Source organism: Meles meles, chromosome 10, assembly GCF_922984935.1.
Source record: "Meles meles chromosome 10, mMelMel3.1 paternal haplotype, whole genome shotgun sequence".
NCBI lineage: Eukaryota > Metazoa > Chordata > Mammalia > Carnivora > Mustelidae > Meles > Meles meles.
The window spans coordinates 21,358,052-21,377,532 of record NC_060075.1 but is presented as its reverse complement, the minus strand read 5'-3'; the positions used below and the strand labels follow the sequence as shown (position 1 = coordinate 21,377,532).

The window sequence follows — 19,481 nt, the reverse complement described above, 5'->3', positions numbered from 1 at the left end:
AAAAGGTGAGTTTTATTCAGGCTTCCGAAGGTAGAAAATGGTACTTGCTGCAGAAGGGCCCTTTGGTGTTTTCCTTTGAGACAAGGCCGAAATAAAGAAGTTCTGATGTATCTCACAAAGTTTCCTGGAGAAGTTTGCCTTTTTAAAGAACACTGGTAAATTATTTCATAAGATGGTGTCTTTTATCTACCATTGATATCCAGCCATATCTGATCTGTTTTGTAAATTTGGGCCGGTGTTTCCCAGGTTTTCTTTAAGGGGGGACATACCTGTATAAGTTAGGAACTAGAAGAAAATTAATTGTAGAAAAGATAGTAAAGAGAGTTGGAGCTCAGGGCACTTGGGTGGCTTAGTGGGTTAAAGCCTCTGCCTTTGGCTCAGGTCATGATCCCAGGGTTCTGGGATCAAGCCCCGAGGAGCCTGCTTCCTCCTCTCTCTCTGCCTGCTTCTCTGCCTACTTGTGATCTCCATCTGTTAAATAAATAAAATCTTTAAAAAAAAAAAAAAAAGAGTTGGAGTTGTTGCAAAGTTTTGAAAATCCTGGATCCCTGTGCCTAATAAAGGGAAAGAAGCTTTCAGGACTGAACCTTTGAAAAAAAGAAACTCAGATATGCCAAGCACAGATCATGGGTTGTTAGGGGGGAGTGCTGTGAGCTTTCATCAGAAGGGCTGGACAGGACCTCCTCTTGACCCTTTTCATCTCCTGGTCTTGTTTACATGCTTATTAGCTTTGTGGTCCTGCATTCCGCAGTGAGTTAGTTTGTCAACTGATTTTACTCAAAATGGGGATTATGTTTTCTCAATTTATAAATCAAATAATCCTCTTACTGCGTAGCTTTCATTTCTAGAGTGTGCTTTGAGCATGGCTCAGAAGTAACATTTTTGTTCTCAAAACAGGAAAACATGATGTGCAGTGATGAGGTAAGAAATTGGCCTTTCCTTGGTTAATCCTGCAGAGAATTAATTCAAACTGATCAAAATGTGGGACGCCACCTCTTCTCTCGTGATATATTTTGTCTTCTGGCAGGAAGACAGCAAATAACCAAAGCGGGCTTTGTGTTGAAGTTGAGATGACAGCTCCTCACGCGCCAAGTGAGTATGGAGACCTTCGGGGTGGAGGTGCCACCTTCAGAGCCTCTTGCCCAAGGAGCTGATCCAGCTCCGACCGGGAGGTGGCTGTGTGTGCCCATACTGCTCTACTGAGAAAAGTCAACCACGGAGTCAGTGGAAATTGAAAAACATATTTTCCTGTTAATGAAGGCAGTATTTTTTTGTTAACCACTGTGAGTGGAAAGGCAAACTGATGGCCATCCTGAAGCCTATGTGAGTCCTGGCTCAGACGTAAATACGAGTTGGTTACGTTCCTTCTTTCCCTTAGCCCCGCAAATGCCACATCTTCTTTTGCCCTTTAGTGTCTTGGCAGAAGAAACGGAAGAGAAATTTCGCCTTCTGTTGTATAGGGAAGGTGGGACGCTAGAACGTGATGCCGGAAACATCCTATCATTCTCACTCTGAAACTTCTCTCGTGTCCATAGGGGACTCTTCCCCCTCCCCGGACCCTCACCTAGGAAAAGCAAAGACAATTATATCCTTCCCGGAAATGTTCTTATCACGGGGAAGAGAGGAAAGCTCTAGGTTGAGGCAGCCTGTCCACTGCCGTGCAAGGAAATTTTTTAATAGTTGGCAACCCCCAAGCAGGGAGATTAGGACACTGGGCGACATGACAGCACACATGCTTGCCGCTGCCGTCTTGACTTGGGCCGGAGGATGGGTGGCCCAGGGCAGAGGCAGGAACGCCGGGGTTACTTCCATATCCACCAGGGACTTCTGTGTGGCACCGGACAGCCTCAGTTCCCCTGCCTCATTTTCTCCATCTGACAAATACGTTGGCAGCAGATCCTGTTTGCTAGGATTGTGCTTTTTTTTTTTAATCTGTAAAATGCCAAGATCTTTGAAAAATACTATCTCAGTACTTATCACTTGTGTTAATTATAAGAGCCAGGCCTATTTTTTACTTTTTTCCCTTAGGTTACAGAAGAAACGCCTGGTTTGGGACTGAGCTTGCAGGATGCGGGAAGTGTGAGTGACAGAGGCCTAACAAATTGGACAGGACCCCTGAGTGCTGCTTGGTTGGCAGGGCATGGAACAGGGTCAATGACCTATTCAGGAAAAGAACGGAGCCTCAGGTCTAATTGGTGGCCCCGATAAACTGTGAGCCATTCTCTTCTTAGAACAGTGTGCCTCAGGCATGGCCAAGAGGCTTGCCCAAGTTCCTGGTGCTTGTACTCTTTTCTGTATTCTTGGCACACTCTTGAAGTTAACCTCAAAACACCCCTGGCCCAATTCTGGCATTAAGGGTGTTGACTATCTTTCAGAATTCCCATATAAAAGGGCGCCTGGGTGGCTCAGTGGGTTAAGCCGCTGCCTTCGGCTCAGGTCATGATCTCAGGGTCCTGGGATCGAGTTCCGCATCGGGCTCTCTGCTTAGCAGCGAGCCTGCTTCCCTCTCTCTCTCTGCCTGCCTCTCTGTCTACTTGTGATCTCTCTCTGTCAAATAAATAATCTTTAAAAAATAAAAAATAAAAGGGAGATCCTATGGGGGGAGGGTTTCTATTGTTACAGCTGTCGCATTCTAGACATGTACTTTGTTGTTGGAACTCCCGCATTAATGTGGTCTTGAGAAAAGAATGTAAGACTGAAGAGAAGCAGTACAGCTTCTGTGCCTCACACTGCCACTGAAATAACCCTTCCTCTCTGTACCTAATTTCCCTGCTGGTAGAGAAGTGCCCATTCCTACGCAAGATTATGTGTTTTGTGAACCGAAAGGTAGCAGGCCCGTGGAAGAGATTGATGTGGAGCAGCTTGAACACGGCCCAGCTTCATCAGACAGTTTCCCTTCTGCAGTTCTGCAAGTTGGGAACGATAGTTTTCCCCTCCTAGTGAGGGAGACACGGAGCTAATACCGCCCCTAGAAAAGAGAAGCAGAATCATTTGAGTGCTTCCTTCTCTGAACTTCCTCCATCTCCACTCACATCTCCAGACAAGGGACGGGGAGACGCTTCTTAGGACAAGTAAACAGAGTCCTTTGTGAGCAGTAACAGGGCCAGAACGGAACCTCTTTGTTTTTTTTTTTAAATATTTTTATTTGTTTTGTCCCTATACCAGTGTTTTCACACCTGACGGGGCTCCAGGATCTTTAGTGGTGGGTGACTCATAATTGTATCTGAGGCAGAAGTGGAAGAAATGAAGAAGGTAGAACACTGATATACGTGAGGAAAAAATCTCTAGGATCACTACAACAGCCCAAGAGCACCAGGATCCCCCTCTTCCTTCCTTTCAGCTTCTCCCTTTCTCTTTCACTCTCTGCACCCCCTAGTTGGGCAGCACAGCCTAAGAGTAGAGGACGCTGCCCTCGCTAGAGCATCGGCCATGAGCCTCGCACACACATGAAGAACATGAGCCGGTCAATCAAGTTCAACAGGGCTTGAGCCAGCTTACACAAAAGCACTTTAATTGACAGTATACAGTTCTCCAAAATATAGTTTTGTAAGAAAATGGCAATAATTAAGTATAGTCTTTACAAACAAGTTTCTCAGTAAATTCCAGTGTACTTCAGACCCCTGTCCGCGAAGACACATGCTCCCCCAGTCGCCTGGGCAAACTAACATTCACTAGTAACAAAAAAGACACACATCAAATAGTCATCCCCACCCTTCCACTCAGTGCTGGGTTTTCACCAAACCTGAGCCGATCAGCTTGTGACAGTGATAAAAGAGAAGTCATTGCTTTACTCTTGCCCCCTCTGCCTTCCTGGAGCTTGTTTCCTTTGATCCATAGTCCTGCTAATGAAGATCCATATGTAAATGCTCATTCAAAACTGTTTTCTGGACAGAAAAGTATCACTCATTTAAGTCTTAGACCTAAATAACTCTGAGCAAGCATAGACCGATATGGTTCCTATTGTGGTCCTCGGGCTCTCCCTAGCCTTGCAGCAGGACATGATTTAAGAAGGGAATTCTGTCCTTTTGTATCGTCCTGGTGCCTGTTCTTAATTTACGGATTCATTCTGAGGCCCACAGCACCGGTGTTTTAGTCCTCTCTCTCTCGCTAACCATGTGATTTTGGCCAAGCCACTTCTGTCTTTCTGGGTTTCAGTTTCTTTTTCTATAAGAACAAAACAAAGATTGGACTAGGTCTCTAAAAGCCTCTCCCTAGGACTAGAGTGTCTGCAAGCCTTCCTGTAATAGGCTAGGACTTAGCTGGGGAGGGGGATTGAGGATCGCATTTAAAAGTAAAAATGCCTGGTCTCTATAAGACAAATACTTTGTCATCAGCTTGTCTTCTATTTCACTTTTCGTTGGAGAAAAACAAAAACTTGTCATTTCTAGTGAAATAGACATTTACATTTACATTCCTGTTCAGAGGAAAAAAAAGCCACCTCAACTAGCAAATGTTTTTACAGCGTGTGTTCACTTAAAGCAGTGCTGGGTGGATGACCATGTGGCTGTGGTATTTACATCATGACGAACTATGTATGTGTGTGTCCGCTTGGACTTGTTTTCCAAAGTTTCTTCAGTATATTGTCAAAAGAAGGTTAAAGCTCAAGAAGTGGTTCAAATAAACTTCCTGCTAGCTTTCCTTATAACAAGGGAAAAAGAGAATCTGGCGTCTAGACTAGATTAAACCCGTATTCTGTCCTACGATGCAAAGCCTATTCTGTACCTCCTTCACAAGCAGTGCTTCCCTCCCCATTCACAGAACAGCGTGCTTTCCCACTGGGTTTCCATCCAGTCATCAGACTCTTGATTTCTGGCCTTTTATGCAGCTTAGGGAAGCCAGTCTGCCCCTAATCCCAAATTGATAATCTGTCTTTGGCACAACTTGTCTGAAGTCATGCTGAGTTCCTAGTGTTCCTCTTCTTTCTTCTCAGCCCCAGACTCTGACTTACCAGACAGCAATGAACCCAGTGCAGCCGTGGGATGAAGGTGACCTCTGCAGCTGCTTGGCTGTCTGGCCTTGACACAGGTGTCTAGTGGCAAGAGCAAGCCAAGGCAAGGTACTGGATTCTGAAGTTGCCCTCAAAGGCTGGAGCCGCCCAGCCTGGATGCACCAGAAGGAGCATCTGAACCAGCCCAAAGCTTCCCAGAGTTGGACGGAGCCACCAGTCTTTCCTGTTGACCAAGTATGATTTTATGCTAGTCCTTGCCGATCGTCATCTCTCTGCCCAGGAGGCCGTGGGGCTGGAGCCTTCGATCAGTTTGTGGAGGCATACTTGCTGCCTCTGTCCGAAGGCCTGGCTGGTAAAATGTGACCCAGAATCAGCAAAGGAATAGTAATCCAGTCTGGCCTCTTCCACAGAAACCCCCAGGGTGGAAAGAATCAAATGCTGGGCAGAAGGAAGCAACCAGAGCTCTTCCCAGTATAACAAGATTTCCTTTTTTCCCGGCCCACGCTAGCATTGTTCTCTACCCTGCCAACCTCCAGACGCTAGAGAATCAGGGCAAGTACTTGTGGATCCTGGTTAGTCCACCATCTCTCTAGCTCTTGGGAAACTCACTGGAGGCTCTATGCTCTTGAACCCTAGGATATCAAAGGCCAAAGGCTATGAATAAGGAATCAAGACAGCCAGGGAGGGATAGCAGTTCTGCCCATCCTAGTTCATGCCAGGAAATTTACACCCAGGAGCAAGAGAGACCGTGGGCAATGTTCCACAAAATCTGGGATTTGGGCTTTCCAGAAAATTGGATTGAACCCCACTCTGTCCAGTCCTGAGGTGCCTTCACTTGGGAACTAATGGCTAAGCTCCCTCAAAACCCCTTCCCGGTACTGTTTCCCTGAGATGGCACCAGAAACTGCAGAAGCAGGCAGCCTGCTAGGAACACAGAGGCGGGGACACGGCAAGGCCCAGCTGCATGCCCGAACAGTGAGAGGTCACTGGGAACCCCACAGGCATCCCCAGGCTGCTCCTGAGCACCTTAAAATGCATCACACTTTCTAGGCCTTTCTAGCCCTACAGCACAGGAGAACCAGGAGTCGATAAGATGAGTTAACTGAAAAGTCTCCCAGCAATTGGAGCTTTGGCTTGTGGCAGTAGAGGGCTGGACGAAAAACAAACAAATACAACAAAACTCTCAGCAACTTGAAAAGTCCCTGAGTTTCCTCTGGAACAGAGAGTAAAGCCTATCCTTCCTAACCACGTCGATCGATTGTCCGGTGAAACACCGCTCTGTGGACTGGGCCCTGGGAAAGTCTGCCCTACAGCTATCATACTCTCTTGCTGGATCTCAGGGGGATCTCCGAACTCGGGGCCTCACCCCACCGACCGAGCAGTGATCAGCAGAAACACTTCTTCATAGCTGCTGCAGATTTCAGTCCCCCGTGGGAGTGGGAGGCCAAAGGAGTTCTGCCCTGGGTGATGGGCCAGGACCCATCCTGGGGGTGAAGGGCCTCCCCCTTTCTCTTCACCTGCAGAAGGATTCCTGAAGCAGACCTCGTTCACACTGGAGTCTTGTGTGGGTTAAGTCTCATGGTCCCTAAGCAGATGCAAGGAAGCCAGAATCCGGAGCAAGGGCTTCGAAGCCACGAAGGGACGGTGTGAGTCCCAGAGGCCCTAGGACAGAGGGGGCTACAAACTGTGCAGGGGGCGGGGCAAGCACAAAGGGGATGGACACTGGCAGGCAAGGCTGGGGACCTGTACTTGGAAGGAATCAGATGCCCCGAGACAGGATCTGGCCCTGTCCCTTCCGTCCCATCCCGTCGACTGCGAGCTTCACCCCACTGGGAGCACCTCTGAGGAGAGGCGCGAGCGATGGCAGCAGTGGGGCGTGGCGGGAAAGCGCACCGCACCGAATGCGGGGATCTGGGTTTCCGTCGGGCCTCTGTCCCCTCGGATGTGAGCTGAAGGGATTCTACCAGATGACCGCGTGGGTGCACTCCCTCTCGTCTTCCAGCAGCACTGAGCTCAGGCACTAGTGGGTTATTTTACAAGAGGAATCTAGACAGAAAGTGATTGGTTCAGTTTGAAAGGGGAAAATTAAGGCCCTGTGGGGACTGGGAGGAGGGACCCTCCAAGTCTGCTTCCCTCCCCCACCTTTCCCTCAGCTGGGAAGGATTTTCCTCCCCTGTCCAAATGGCACTTGAGGTGGTTCAGTCTGGAGCGCTGTGGTCCTGTTGGAGGCTGCCCGCGGACCTGACTAGAGGTGCGTGTCTTCCTCCTCGTCAAGGTCATCCTTGGCCAGGTTGTCCAGAGGGACGATCCAGCTGTCCCCCAGCTCCCCATTAAGGTTGACCACCTTTTTCTCCTGCATCTCGGATGAGGTCTCCATCACTTCCAGCGTGGGATTGTCATGGTAACCGTTCTCCACTGTCTGCAGCTCCTCCGTTAGCCGTTGCTAGGAGAGGGAAGACGACCCAAGAAAGGGTAGTTTTTGAGGGCTCATGGGCTTAATATTACACAAGTACCCCTACAATCCAGGAACCCCAGTTTGGGTAGGGTGCGCAATAAATGCTCTTGGAGGCCCTCGTGGCTGCTGGCCCGGCACCCTAGAATTCCCAGCTCGCTTTACCTTTACCGTGTTGGCAGATCCATGAAGTCAGCAAAAATGGACTTCTGTTTTCCAGAAGCCTCCCGTCTCTTTCCTCCGTTTCTCCCCCCGACCCAAACTTACTCTCCAGGCACCTGCCTCACCCCACTGTCCTGAATCAGGAAGGACTGTAAGAAAATGACTTTCGGGGTGCCTGGGTGGCTCAGTGGGTTAAAGCCTCTGCCTTCGGCTCAGATCATGATCCCAGGATCCTGGGATCGAGCCCCGCATCGGGATCTCTGTGGGGAGCCTGCTTCTGCCTCTTGCTCTGCCTGCCTCTCTGACTACTTGTGATCTCTGTCTGTCAAATAAAATCTTAAAAATAAAATTAGAGGGCACCTGGGTGGCTCAGTGGGTTAAGCCGCTGCCTACGGCTCAGGTCATGATCTCAGGGTCCTGGGATCGAGTCCCACATCGGGCTCTCTGCTCGGCAGGATGCCTGCTTTCCCCTCTCTCTCTGTCTGCCTCTCTGTCTACTTGTGATCTCTCTCTGTCAAATAAATAAAATCTTTTAAAAAAAAAAATAAAATTAGAAAGAAAGAAAATGACTTTCATCAGGCCGGTGACCGAGGACCTCTCTAAGCCTAAACAAGATGGGTACAGCAGGACCTGCGCCGTCTCTGCCATAGAGAGGAGCCACCTGGAGGCAGTGCTCTCTCTGGTCTTTATCTGAGCTACAACCTGGGTCACAGTCACGTCACCCGGGAAGCTTTCAGCAAATACTCAGACCGCGAGATTCTGTTTCAGTGGGTGTGTGAGGAGGCAGGCGTGGGACTTTTCCTAACCGTCCCTGCGGTGCACAGCCGGGGCTGAGGACCGCATGTGGTGCAACTGGCATGACGGGAATTCGGGGAAGGCGGATAAAGAACTTCGGTCAGCCAGGGATGCCCCTACCCATTTCTTTCAGGGAATCCTCAGAGCAGCTCTGCAAGGTGAGTATTATCCCCATACACGGAGAAGCTCAGAGGTGACAGGCGGTGCTCAAGGTCACTCAGATAATCGGAGGCAGAGTGAGGGCTTATCCCTCGTCTTCTAGACTCCAAAGGCCACGACCTTCCCTGCCCCCGCACGCCTCTTCCATCTGCCCTGTGACTTTGCACTTCCTTCCTACAAGGGATGGTCTCTGCCTGTCGGGAAGGGCCCGTGGCCCACTCCCTTTCCTCTAATAGGGGAGTCACGGGCGGAAGTCATCTGGCGAACTGGTCTGCTTCCTCACCTGGTCCTTCCTCTGGGAGACGCGCTGGTGGCAGCAGCCGTAGAGGGCGGCGACCAGGAGCAGGAAGGACGCCATGCAGACAATGGTGATGATGAGAGGCATGCTGAACCGGTCCTCGGTCTCTTCGGGGGGCCCTTGTTCCCCAAGCTTCATGTTGCTGACTCCCACCTGCCAGGAAAAGAGGACGTTATGCGGCAAAATACAGAATGGGGGTCACTCCCACCCGGTTATGAGCCCTTCTGCTTGGCGTTCTCGGGGGCCTAGCCCATCACCCTGCCGTCCCCTCTCTAACCCCCAGTATTCCGGCTGCTCGCAGGTGGGATTCTTCCACCACGAGAGAGGCTGCACAGCAGAGGAACTGCCGATCCCCGAGAAGCGCTTACCTCTTTCAGCTCATCCCATTTGTCCTTCAGCAATTCATACACTTGCTGGGGCAGGAGGTTGGCTGTGGAGGGGAGAAACGCTGTTAGCGGTCCAGCTCAGAGGGTGATGTAAGGGACGGAGACGGGGCCCCAAGAGGAGGACGTGCTGTACCTCAGTCTCCTGCATGCTCTCTCTCGGGGGGGCCCTGGAAGGGGGCGTGCCCTGACCCTTCGTAGGAAGCACCAGCCCTGACCCCTCTTCATGGCTCCCGAGTGGTCAACCCCCCACCCATCCCCTCCCCACTTAGACCCCAGCACCCCCTACCCTCAACTCACTCTGCACAGTGATTTCTTTGATCGCTACTGCCTGGGAGTCATGAACAGGTACCAGCAGTATATGGCACTTATCTTGAAGTGGGTTGAAGGTGGCTTTTGCTGCTCGGCACAGAAGCGTGACCAGTTTGTCATCAGAACTGCCATTCTCCGCCTATTGTGGGGAGACCACAAGTGAGTCCTCAGGGATCAGGACAGCAGTCTCGGCTTGTGGGGCTGCCCTTCAGAGCCAAGGTCAGGAGAATGCTGTTGCCTGGTGTGAACCTATTTCCCTCTTCCTTCAAGTGGGGCCATTCCCAGGCCTGGCAGGAGTCACGGGTTATGTGCTGCGCTGGGCCAGTCCCTGCCTTCTCTGACTCCTGCAAATCTCTTTCCCCTGGTCCCCTTGCCCTGTTTATCTCGTCTGTGGCTGAACAGTACCTCTCACCTGAGTGCACCCCCCTCTCTCAGAGCTCTACAGGGGTCATGACCTAATGCCCTTCTCGTCTCCCTAGAAGGGACTGAGGGGGCACTGCCCAGCAGCCGGACACTTGCCAGGTGCTGATGCCCAGTTTGAAGACCTCAGGAGGGGAAGCCCCAGCTCTCAGCCCAGAGTCATCTTTCCCTAAGTTGCAGCAGGCATGCCCTTCCCTAGACTAAGACTCTAGCCGTGAAGCCAGGAAAGGCCATCACTGAACAAGGGAACATGGGAGTATCTTGAAGATGCACATGGGGCCTTCTTGGAGGGGAATCTTCTATACTTCTCACCAGACGGAGCATGGCTGACATGGCTTTAGGGCCGAGGGTGAGGAAGCAAAGTGTAGACAGCTTTCCCTGGTCCTGCCATGTCATCTAGAGGTAGCCCAGGCTGTGCTTCTCTAACCGGATTTTGGAATAGGGTACTGAGGTGAAGAGAAGGACTTGGCATGGCTCACCGCAGGACCCCAAGTCATCCTGGGGTTTCTATCTGGGATTTCCTAAGCTTACTCTTTCCTCTGCCTCCCACTGACAGGGCTCCAGGACTTCCAACCTTGCTTTTATGGCACACAGAAAAAACGCTTCTCACACCCAGTCTCACAACCTGGCACGCTTTAGCCAGAAAGAGAGCGTCAGAATGGCTGGGCAAGCATCAGTGTGATTCCTGCCTTGTCCAATAAGCCCAGCCCCAGGGCAACACTGCGCCCTTGAAAAAATACAGTCTAAATGTACGCTTTTGGAAAATTCTAGCAAAATGGGCACCCAGAGGGAAAGAACTGTTGGAAAAAAACAAAAACAAAAACAAAAAAATACAGGTGGCATTAAAATGCTATAAAGCCAAGTTCTCCTCCATCCTTTAGAAACCCTATCGTTCAGTTCTATTTCCTAGGGGGTGTTTTCAAAAGTAGTCACTGACCAGGAGAGGGCAGCCATGAGCCACCCATCATCCTCAAAGACTAGAGCGTGGCAACAGCCACCTCCCCTCCAACTCGGTGCAGGCTCCCACCCGAATGTCCTGGCACACAAGCAGATGCTCCCACACACACGCACCCCCCGAGTACGGGCGGTGGCTGCCCCGATGCTCAGGAGCTCTGACTCCACAGGCTGGAGAGAGATCATGTCCGCGCTGTTCTTCCACTGAGACAGTCCAATGAGTACATGGACCCGTGGACATAAAACCCCAGATTATCGGAACAGGGAACGTTAGTTTGGCTGACTGAGCCTCTTGTTTTCAACCGGGGCCTCTGAAGGCCAAAGAGATCAACTTAGCTAAATCACAGCCTGAACTAGGAAGTTGGTCTCCAGACTCGGAGAACATGTGAATCACCACACAGTGCAAGCCCAGAAGACCTGGGTTGGGGCCTTCTGGCCCCGCAGCAGCCCTGTGGGACTTGACTTCGGGCAGTCTGAACTTCACTTTGTCTGGCAGTTGGAAGGGGCCACTTCCCACGGAAAGAGCAGGGGCAGGAGAGTGAACACATTGCTCAGTCCGTTTTCAGAAGGAACACCCCATGCCCTTCTACCTTCCCTGCCCCTGCTGCTAAACCACAGTTTGGGGGCGTAGATCAGGGTGGAGCCTAGACTGGCAGGATACTCACACAGAGGCTCGTTTTCGTCAAGTTCAGGATGAGCATCTCCTCAGTCAGCCCTTCAGGAGATTCGCACTTTATCTACAAGAAGCAGTCATTGGGATTCAGCTTCAGGCTGAGCCTGGCAGGGTCCCACCCCTGACCCCTCCCTTCCTCCCCCCTGCGTGGGCGACACGAAGGAGCTCCTGACAAGCTGGGGGGTGTGAAACTGCACAGAGTTGCATAGCCAGGTGTGTTGCTGGCTGGCCAGCTGTCTAAGCCAGAATCTGGCAAAGCCGGGGAGAGGGGGTGAATGGGTGACAGTTCCCATCAGCCCTCGCCAGGGGCTCTGGGCTGGAAGGACGGGTAGAAACACTCCTTAGAGCCCCTTCCATCTGAGGCTGGGCTCTCTTATCTGTCCCAGCCCTGCTGGAAGTACCCTGTTATCCACATGAGTTGAGGAAGGAGGGACGCTGGGGACTCGGGGGTCAACTGAAGTCAACTGGGTGCCAGGGCTTCTGGATCCCTCGACACGAGACGTGGCCACAGGTCCTGATGATGGGCCTGTAGGGTGCGAAGTCCCCAAAGAAGGGATCCCAGTGGAGGAAGAGGTCCCAGTGGTGGAGGAAGCGGTCCCAGTGACAGTTGGTACCACGCTGGATTTCTGCAGATCTCCTTGTAAGGGACCCAGTGATGCTGATGCTGTAATTAGGAAAGCAAAGGCTCTGAGAAAAGATGGGTGGTAACTTTAAGAGCAGAGGGCAGTCTTGGGGCGCCTGGGTGGCTCAGTGGGTTAAAGCCTCTGCCTTCCGCTCAGGTCATGGTCCCAGGGTCCTGGGATCGAGCCCCTCATCCGGCTCTCTGCTTGGCAGGGAGCCTGGTTCCCCCCTCTCTGCCTACTGGTGATCTCTCCCTCTCTCTCTGTCAAATAAATAAATTAAAAAAAAAAAAAGCAGAGGGCAGTCTAACTTGTTCTTATTCTTAGTTCCTGGGGCTTCTTTGGGCTTACCCCCCCACAAGCTAGAAGAAGCAAGCAGATGAAGTCATTTCCTGTACTGTATTCCAGGGTGGGTCAGACTGCGCAAGCCAGTGTGAGCCCCGATGCCAGTGAGGTCAGCAGCAACAGCTAATACTCAACGGGCACTCCATCTGGGGGTCTGTCCTCACCACCCCCACGCTTACTTTCTTAGTTAATCCTCACAACACCCTGACGAAGAAGGTACCATAAATAAGCCTCGTTTATAGATCAGGAAACCGGGCTCAGAGGGGCCTGATGATTTGCCCAAGGTCACATGTGAAGAAGCAGCCCATCAGGGACTTGAATCCAGGTGTACCCAGCTCAGAGCCCCTGCTCTGACTGCAGGCTGAGACCGCCTGCAGGAGAAGCAGGTGCACTGAGCACCAGTACGCATTCCGAACACCTCCGGAGTTCTTGACAACCCCGACTCAGGTCCACGAGAAATTCTGATTCCATAGACCTGCCATCGGTCATGCTCGTGAGGCCCATGATCCACCCGTGGGTTTTAAAAATTTATTTACTGGGTTAAGATCAGCACTTTTAAAAGGGAACCGAGGACATGGGATGGAGTAGAAAGTATTAGGGCCCATCACATACAGAAAGAATCAACCCTGGTCCGTGAAACTATTATTATCGGTTACACGTGTTGTTACGTGTGCTTTCTTCGTTTGTAATCCTGGATCATGGTATAAAACTAAATAAAATATATATCCTACAGGTGACTGCGAATTTGAGAAACGCTGTTCTGGAGCACTACTGCCCTGCCAACGTTGACCACCCAAGTCTTACCCATGAAGAGACTGCTGGGTTGTTTGTGTCCAACTGGGCAGGCCAGAACACCGGCCCCTCATCAGAAGAACCCAGCAGTATTGGCCGGCGCCTGGCACCGAAGGGGAAACCTGGCCCCGAGTGAAGGTGCTGTATTCACAGAATTTAACCCTCAGCCTGAATTCCATCTTCCAGCTCAGCAACTGGATAGAACATAAGCATTCAGAAGGTTCTTGCTTGGGGGGAAAAAAAGCAATACTTGGGGTGCCTAGTTGGCTCAGAGGAGCATGTGACTCTTGATCTCCGGGTGAGGAGTTCAAGCCCCAGGTTGGGTGTGGAGCCTACTTAATTAAAAAAAAAAAAAGAAAGAAAGAAAAAGGCATGACTTACTTGTTGTGGGAAGTGTCCCATCGAACGTGGAGCTGGAGCCCGCCTTCGTGCCTGAACTACTGGGAGCTGCTGTGATTTTGTCGGAAGGGCTCACCGGAGGCTGCGAAGGACCCGGGCTTGTACTTGGTTGGCGAGGGCTTGTTGGGGAGGCGCTGGCAGGAAGAGAAGCGGGGCTGGAGGTGCTGGGCGCATCTGTAGGCACAATAGCAGCCTGCTTCCCGCCCCCAGGGGTCGTGCTGCTGGCGGGACCACCATGGGCCTCCCTGGCGCCCACTGCGGCTGCTGGGCTGCTGGTGCTTTCGGGCTTCACGGTGTGAGTGGTTGAGGAGGGTGTCATCTTGCCTAAACCTTGGCTCTCCTCTGAGCCATCCCTAGCTACACTGGGGTTCCTGGAGGTCTTCCCATCCTTGTCAGTGGCCGTTTGGGTTGTGACTATCGTCGCCCCTGAGCTGCTGGGTGCTGTTGGGGATGTTCCGCTGCTGGCAGCGGTCCTCGTCATTGGCTCAGTGGTTGTTGGGGCGGTGGGTGATCCAGTCTCCTTCACCTGAGCCCCCCCTTCGATATTGCCTGCCGGTGCTGCAAGGGACTGAGCTGAGGTTGTAGCTGTTCTGGTGGTTGTAGCTGTTTTGGTGGTTGTAGTTGTTCCGTTGGTTGTAGCTGTTCCGATGGTTCTAATTGTTGTGGCTTTACTTGTTTTGGCAGCAAGTTCTGTTCACAAAGACAGCACAGAAGCAAGTTAGGGCATTACGGGAAGCGTTTCTGGCCACATGTTCTCCCGCTCTTCCCCGGATCTAGAGGCCTTGCTCCCATCTGCCTTGGCCGAAGGCTGGGTCTTCGATGTGCCCAGATTCTCTCAAGTTCAAGAAGCCTCTCCGGCCAACAAGAGTGAAGCGGAGGACGTCAAGGGAGATTCTGCAGACGACAAGGACCAGGCCAGCCAAACCCCGGGAACGTGGAAGCCTGCGGCGAGTTCTCTGCCCCTTACCCCCACCCCGCTCCAAGCGCAAAGCCTTCTCCTTTTCCATATGCCACCACAGAGCCGGCCACCGAGGTACCCTCTGCCTCCTTCGCCCCAGCTCCCAGCCACGTGACCCTGCAGAAGACTCAGCTTTTTATTTTTTTAAAGATTTTATTTATTCGTCAGACAGAAAGAGAGAAACAGAGCACAAGCAGGGGGAGGGGCAGAGGGACTCAGGCCTACTGAATCGTTCTGTTGGAGGCATGACAAAAGAGCCATGCCTCTGTTCTCCGGGAAGTAGAATCTAGAAGGAGAAACTGAGAACAGTGACGAGACACAAATTGCTGGGGCGCCTGGGTGGCTCAGTGGGTTAAAGCCTCTGCCTTTGGCTCAGGTCATGACCCCAGGGTCCTGGGATCGAGCCCCACATCGGGCTCTCTGCTCAGCGGGGAGCCTGCTTCCTCTCTCTCTCTCTGCCTGACTCTCTGCCTACTTGTGATCTCTCTCTCTGTCAAATAAATAAATAAATAAATAATCTTAAAAAAAAAAAAAAAAGACACAAATTGCTATTTAAGTACCACTGTGAGACATGCCACAGAAAAGGTCGGAGTGCTTTGACTCCCTTCAGCATGGTAGCTTCACCTTAGCAGGAGATCAGGGTAGGAAGATCTTATTAATTTTATTCATTTGTTCACCAGTTATTTATGGAGGGAACTGTTCAGTCTGGGCCCTAGGATACAATGGTAAGACACATGTAATCCATACCCTCGGGGAGCTTACATTCTGGTGGTCGAGACAGGAATAAACAAGTGGGACAGAACAATGAAACACCGAGTGCTGGAGACTGTCTGGGAGAAAACAGGGAGACAACGCACAGAACGGAGGGTGGGGCTGTTTCAACAGGGAGGTGAGGAGACGCCTCCCAGAGGTGCCCCTTCAGCTGAGGCTTGAAGGATAACAAGAACTGTGCACAGAGCCGGAGGAAATGCAAGCCAAGTAGAAGGACAGAACCTGCGATGGTCCCAGAGCAGAGAGCTAAGAGAAGACACGTGTGGACAGAGTTTAGTGAGTGAGGGTGGCAGGGAGCGGGGCTCAGAGAATCGGGGCTTCACAGGTAGAGGGCCAGGAACTTACTGTCCAGACCCTACGTTTTTGAGATTAAAAGGAGACTGTTAAAAACGATACCCTCTCATACCATTGACCTTTAAAAAAAAAAATCATTTCCTAAGTAAAATGAGACATAAGATCACCCTCCTTAGAGACCAAAATAAAGATGCTGGACTTTTATTCTAAGCGCAAAAAGAAGCCACTGAAGGTTTTAAGCAAAGAAGTCTTACAGGGTGATCTGCAAAGAAACACACTTGCTGCTTTGGGGGCTGTGGACTGGGAGGGAGAGCACGTGGAAATGGGAAGAAAGAGGCTAAAACAGTAATCCAGATGGAATGGATGAGAGCTGTACAGTTACTGACAACTGAGACAAAAAGAGAATGGGTCAAGATTGTGTTTGCGGGGGGCGCCTGTGTGGCTCAGTGGGTTAAAGCCTTGGCCTTTAGCTCGGGTCATGGTCCCGGGGTCCTGGGATCGAGCCCCACAGCAGGCTCTCTGCTCAGCAGGCTCCCTGCTCAGCAGGAGCCTGCTTCCTCCTCTCTCTCTGCCTGCCTCTCTGCCTACTTGTGATCTCTGTCTGTCAAATAAATAAATAAAATCTTTTAAAAAAATTATATTTGGGGGGCACCTGGAGGGCTCAGTTGGTAGAGCCTGTGACTCGATCTCAGGGCCGTATGCTCAAGTAGAGCTTACTTTCTAAGAATATATTTTGGATACAGAATCAACTACTAATGTATTACTAAGGGAGAACACGAGGGGAATCAGGATTCTCGTTTTCTGTTCAGAGCAGAAGGGAGAGTGGTGGGAAGAATGTAGTCGACCTTTACCATCTTTTTTTTTTTTAAAGATTTTATTTATTTGTCAGACAGAAAGAGAGACATAGGGCACAAACCGGGGGAGGGGCAGAGGGAAAGAAGGCTCCTCACTGAGCAAGGAGCCAGATGCAGGGCTTGTTCCCAGGACCCCGGGACCACGACTCCGCCAGAAGGCAGACGCCTAACCAACTGAGCCACCCAGGCGTCCCATGGACCTTTATTCTTTGTAGCCAATCAGAACCTATGCCATTGTTCTCTACTTGGGGAACCCCCCCACAGAATAAAACGTTGATGACAGCAGGATTTGTCTCCTCCTTGCCTATTATAGGTGCTGAGGACGACAGATACTTCCTTTTCTAGCCTCCCTTGTGACTAGAGCACAAGCATGTGCTAAGCTGTCATGAACTAGACACTTGGATCCCAGCCACTGAGTGAAGAGGCAGTAGATTACGAGGAACTCTGATGGCAGAAACCATGACCTCATGCTCAAGGGCAAGCCCGCGGAGGTGATGCTGGAGTATCCACAGCCAGAACTCCAGCACCAGGTGCTTGGCGCCGCTGAGCCGTACCGCCCTCTTTGGACCACTGCTACAGCCTAACTTGAGTGATATTAAAAGTCGCCCTAAATGTGGTCTCCAGCAATCCCCCTTCCTCCATAAGCAACACAGTGACCCAGTGTATTTCACACATGCATGTGCACACACACACACACAAATACACAATTTTGCTACTGAAAAGCAGAAATTTATGTCAGGAGTGGTGGTAAGCAACAGGACTTCAAGGATTCATTTTTGGGCTTACTGCGGTTAAAGGCAGAATTCTGCAAGTGTGAGGGGACATGACTCAGGTATCCTATGGCATCTTGTGGAGAAGCAGTCACATTATCACCTGTCATCTGGAATGAAATGTCCATGAAGTGACTTCGGCATTCGCTGACAGACAAGAGTAGGAAGGGCACGCATAAAAGGACATGTGTTAAAAATCAATACGGGGCGGGGGGGTTGGGTAGCTCAGTGGGTTAAGCCTCTACCTTCAGCTCAGGTCATGGTCTCAGGGTCCTGGGATCAAGCCCCGTATCAGGCTCTCTGGTCAGCAGGGATCCTGCTTCCCCGCCCCTCTCTTCCTGCCCCTCTGTCTACCTGTGATCTCTCTGTCAAATAAATAAATAAAAACTTAAAAAAAAAATGTACCATGGGCGCCTGGGTGGCTCAGTTGGTTAAGCGTCAGACTTGGTTTCGGCTCAGGTCATGATCTCGGGCTCCTGGGGTCGAGCCCCACATCAGGCTCCCTGCTCAGCGGGGAGTCTGCTTCAGATTCCTTCCTCACCTCCCTCCCCCAACTCATTCTCTCTCTAAATAAATAATCTTTATTTTTTTTTTTTAAAGATTTTATTTATTTATTTGACAGAGAGAGAGATCACAAGTAGGCAGAGAGGCAGGCAGAGAGAGAGGAGGACGCAGGCTCCCCGCAGAGCAGAGAGCCCAATGCGGGGCTCGATCCCAGGATCCTGAGATCATGACCTGAGCCGAAGGCAGCGGCTTAATCCACTGAACCACCCAGGCTGAGCATACTTTTTTGACAAAAGAGATTGCTGAGGGGAGTACCAGCACACTTGAGTAATTAGGGAATGTGGAATAGGTGGTTACTTCTCACTGTGGTGCACAGCTTAAAACAGGGTTTCTTAATCCCCAGAATTACTGACATTTTGGGGGGCCAGGATGTTTATTTGTTTGGGAGGTTGTATGCATCGTAGGATATTTAAGAATATCCCTGGTCTCTATCCACCAGATGTGAGCAACATATACACACATGTCTCTCCGCAGTTGTGACAAACAAAAATATCTTTATATATTGCCAAATATCCCCTAGAAGAGATAAAATTCACTACCAGTGAAAACTGGCTTAAAGGAAGAGAAGAACGTTCAAGCCTTACAGTGGGCATAGACCTCACTTTCGACAAAGAAAAAGAACAAATTGTCATTCCTAAATCCTCCTATCAAAGCATAGACTGACGGGCACCTGGGTGGCTCAGTGGGTTGAGCCTCTGCCTTTGGCTCAGGTCATGATCTCAGGGTCCTGGGATCGAGTCCCGCATTGGGCTCTCTGCTCAGTGGGGAGCCTGCTTCCTCCTCTCTCTCTGCCTGCCTCTCTGCCTACTTGTGATCTCTGTCTGTCAAATAAATAAAATCTTTAGGAAAAAAAAAAAAAAAAGGCAGACTGAAAACCAGAGACTTTCTGCGACTACAGTAAAGGAATCTTACTGTTTGCAGCTGGAGAGCAGAGAAGACCAAAAGACAAAAGGAGAAGTTTGATCCCATGAGTTGCCAAATTACAGTGTTAGTTTAATTCACAGCTTCACCAGGTCTCTTATGTGAAAAAAGGACCTTGGGAACTGGAATGGTGACATATGAGAGAATGCAGATGAACCCCAGTATCCGGAAGTCTCAGTCTGCAACGGAGCTCATTGCTGATACCGTCAGCTGCTGTTCTCCTGTCTGCTGCGGCAGCTTCCATCTTGCTTGAAAACGCTGCCATAGGCTCACCTGAGCTCAGGGGCACAGAAAGCCACATCTCCACACCTCTTCAACCCTTCACCTTTTCCAAACCTATAACAACAGTCAGACTCCAGTACGCCCCAGAAAGTCAAACACAGAGTCTGCCCCAGGAGAAGGCTTACACACAGAAGCGTCTGGCACGATTCCAGCAAACATGTATGGTTATACAATAGGAGTGTGCTAGATCAAGGATGGGCGGCAGAGCAGGCTGAATTTATCAACATGGGTCTGCATACCAGAGTTTTTGGCATCAACATGCTGACTTAAGCAGTTAGAAGTAGAAGTTCTACTCGTTTTTTGGGGCACCTGGGTGGCTCGGTGGATTAAGCCGCTGCCTTCGGCTCAGGTCATG

General features: G+C 50.8%; 1 protein-coding gene across 1 annotated transcript in view; it reads right to left on the bottom strand.

The window, feature by feature from the left end:
- Positions 1-3,484: 3,484 nt before the first annotated feature.
- PODXL (podocalyxin like) overlaps positions 3,485-19,481 on the bottom strand; it is a 47,622-nt gene continuing 31,625 nt past the window's right edge. The window contains exons 2-8 of the mRNA XM_046021102.1: positions 13,695-14,402; positions 11,958-12,220; positions 11,549-11,620; positions 9,498-9,648; positions 9,183-9,244; positions 8,800-8,967; positions 3,485-7,391 (exon numbers count right to left, since the gene is read on the bottom strand). Coding sequence (XP_045877058.1) covers positions 7,194-7,391; positions 8,800-8,967; positions 9,183-9,244; positions 9,498-9,648; positions 11,549-11,620; positions 11,958-12,220; positions 13,695-14,402 — 1,622 coding nt within the window. The 3' untranslated portion in view covers positions 3,485-7,193. The remainder of the gene's footprint in view (positions 7,392-8,799; positions 8,968-9,182; positions 9,245-9,497; positions 9,649-11,548; positions 11,621-11,957; positions 12,221-13,694; positions 14,403-19,481) is intronic.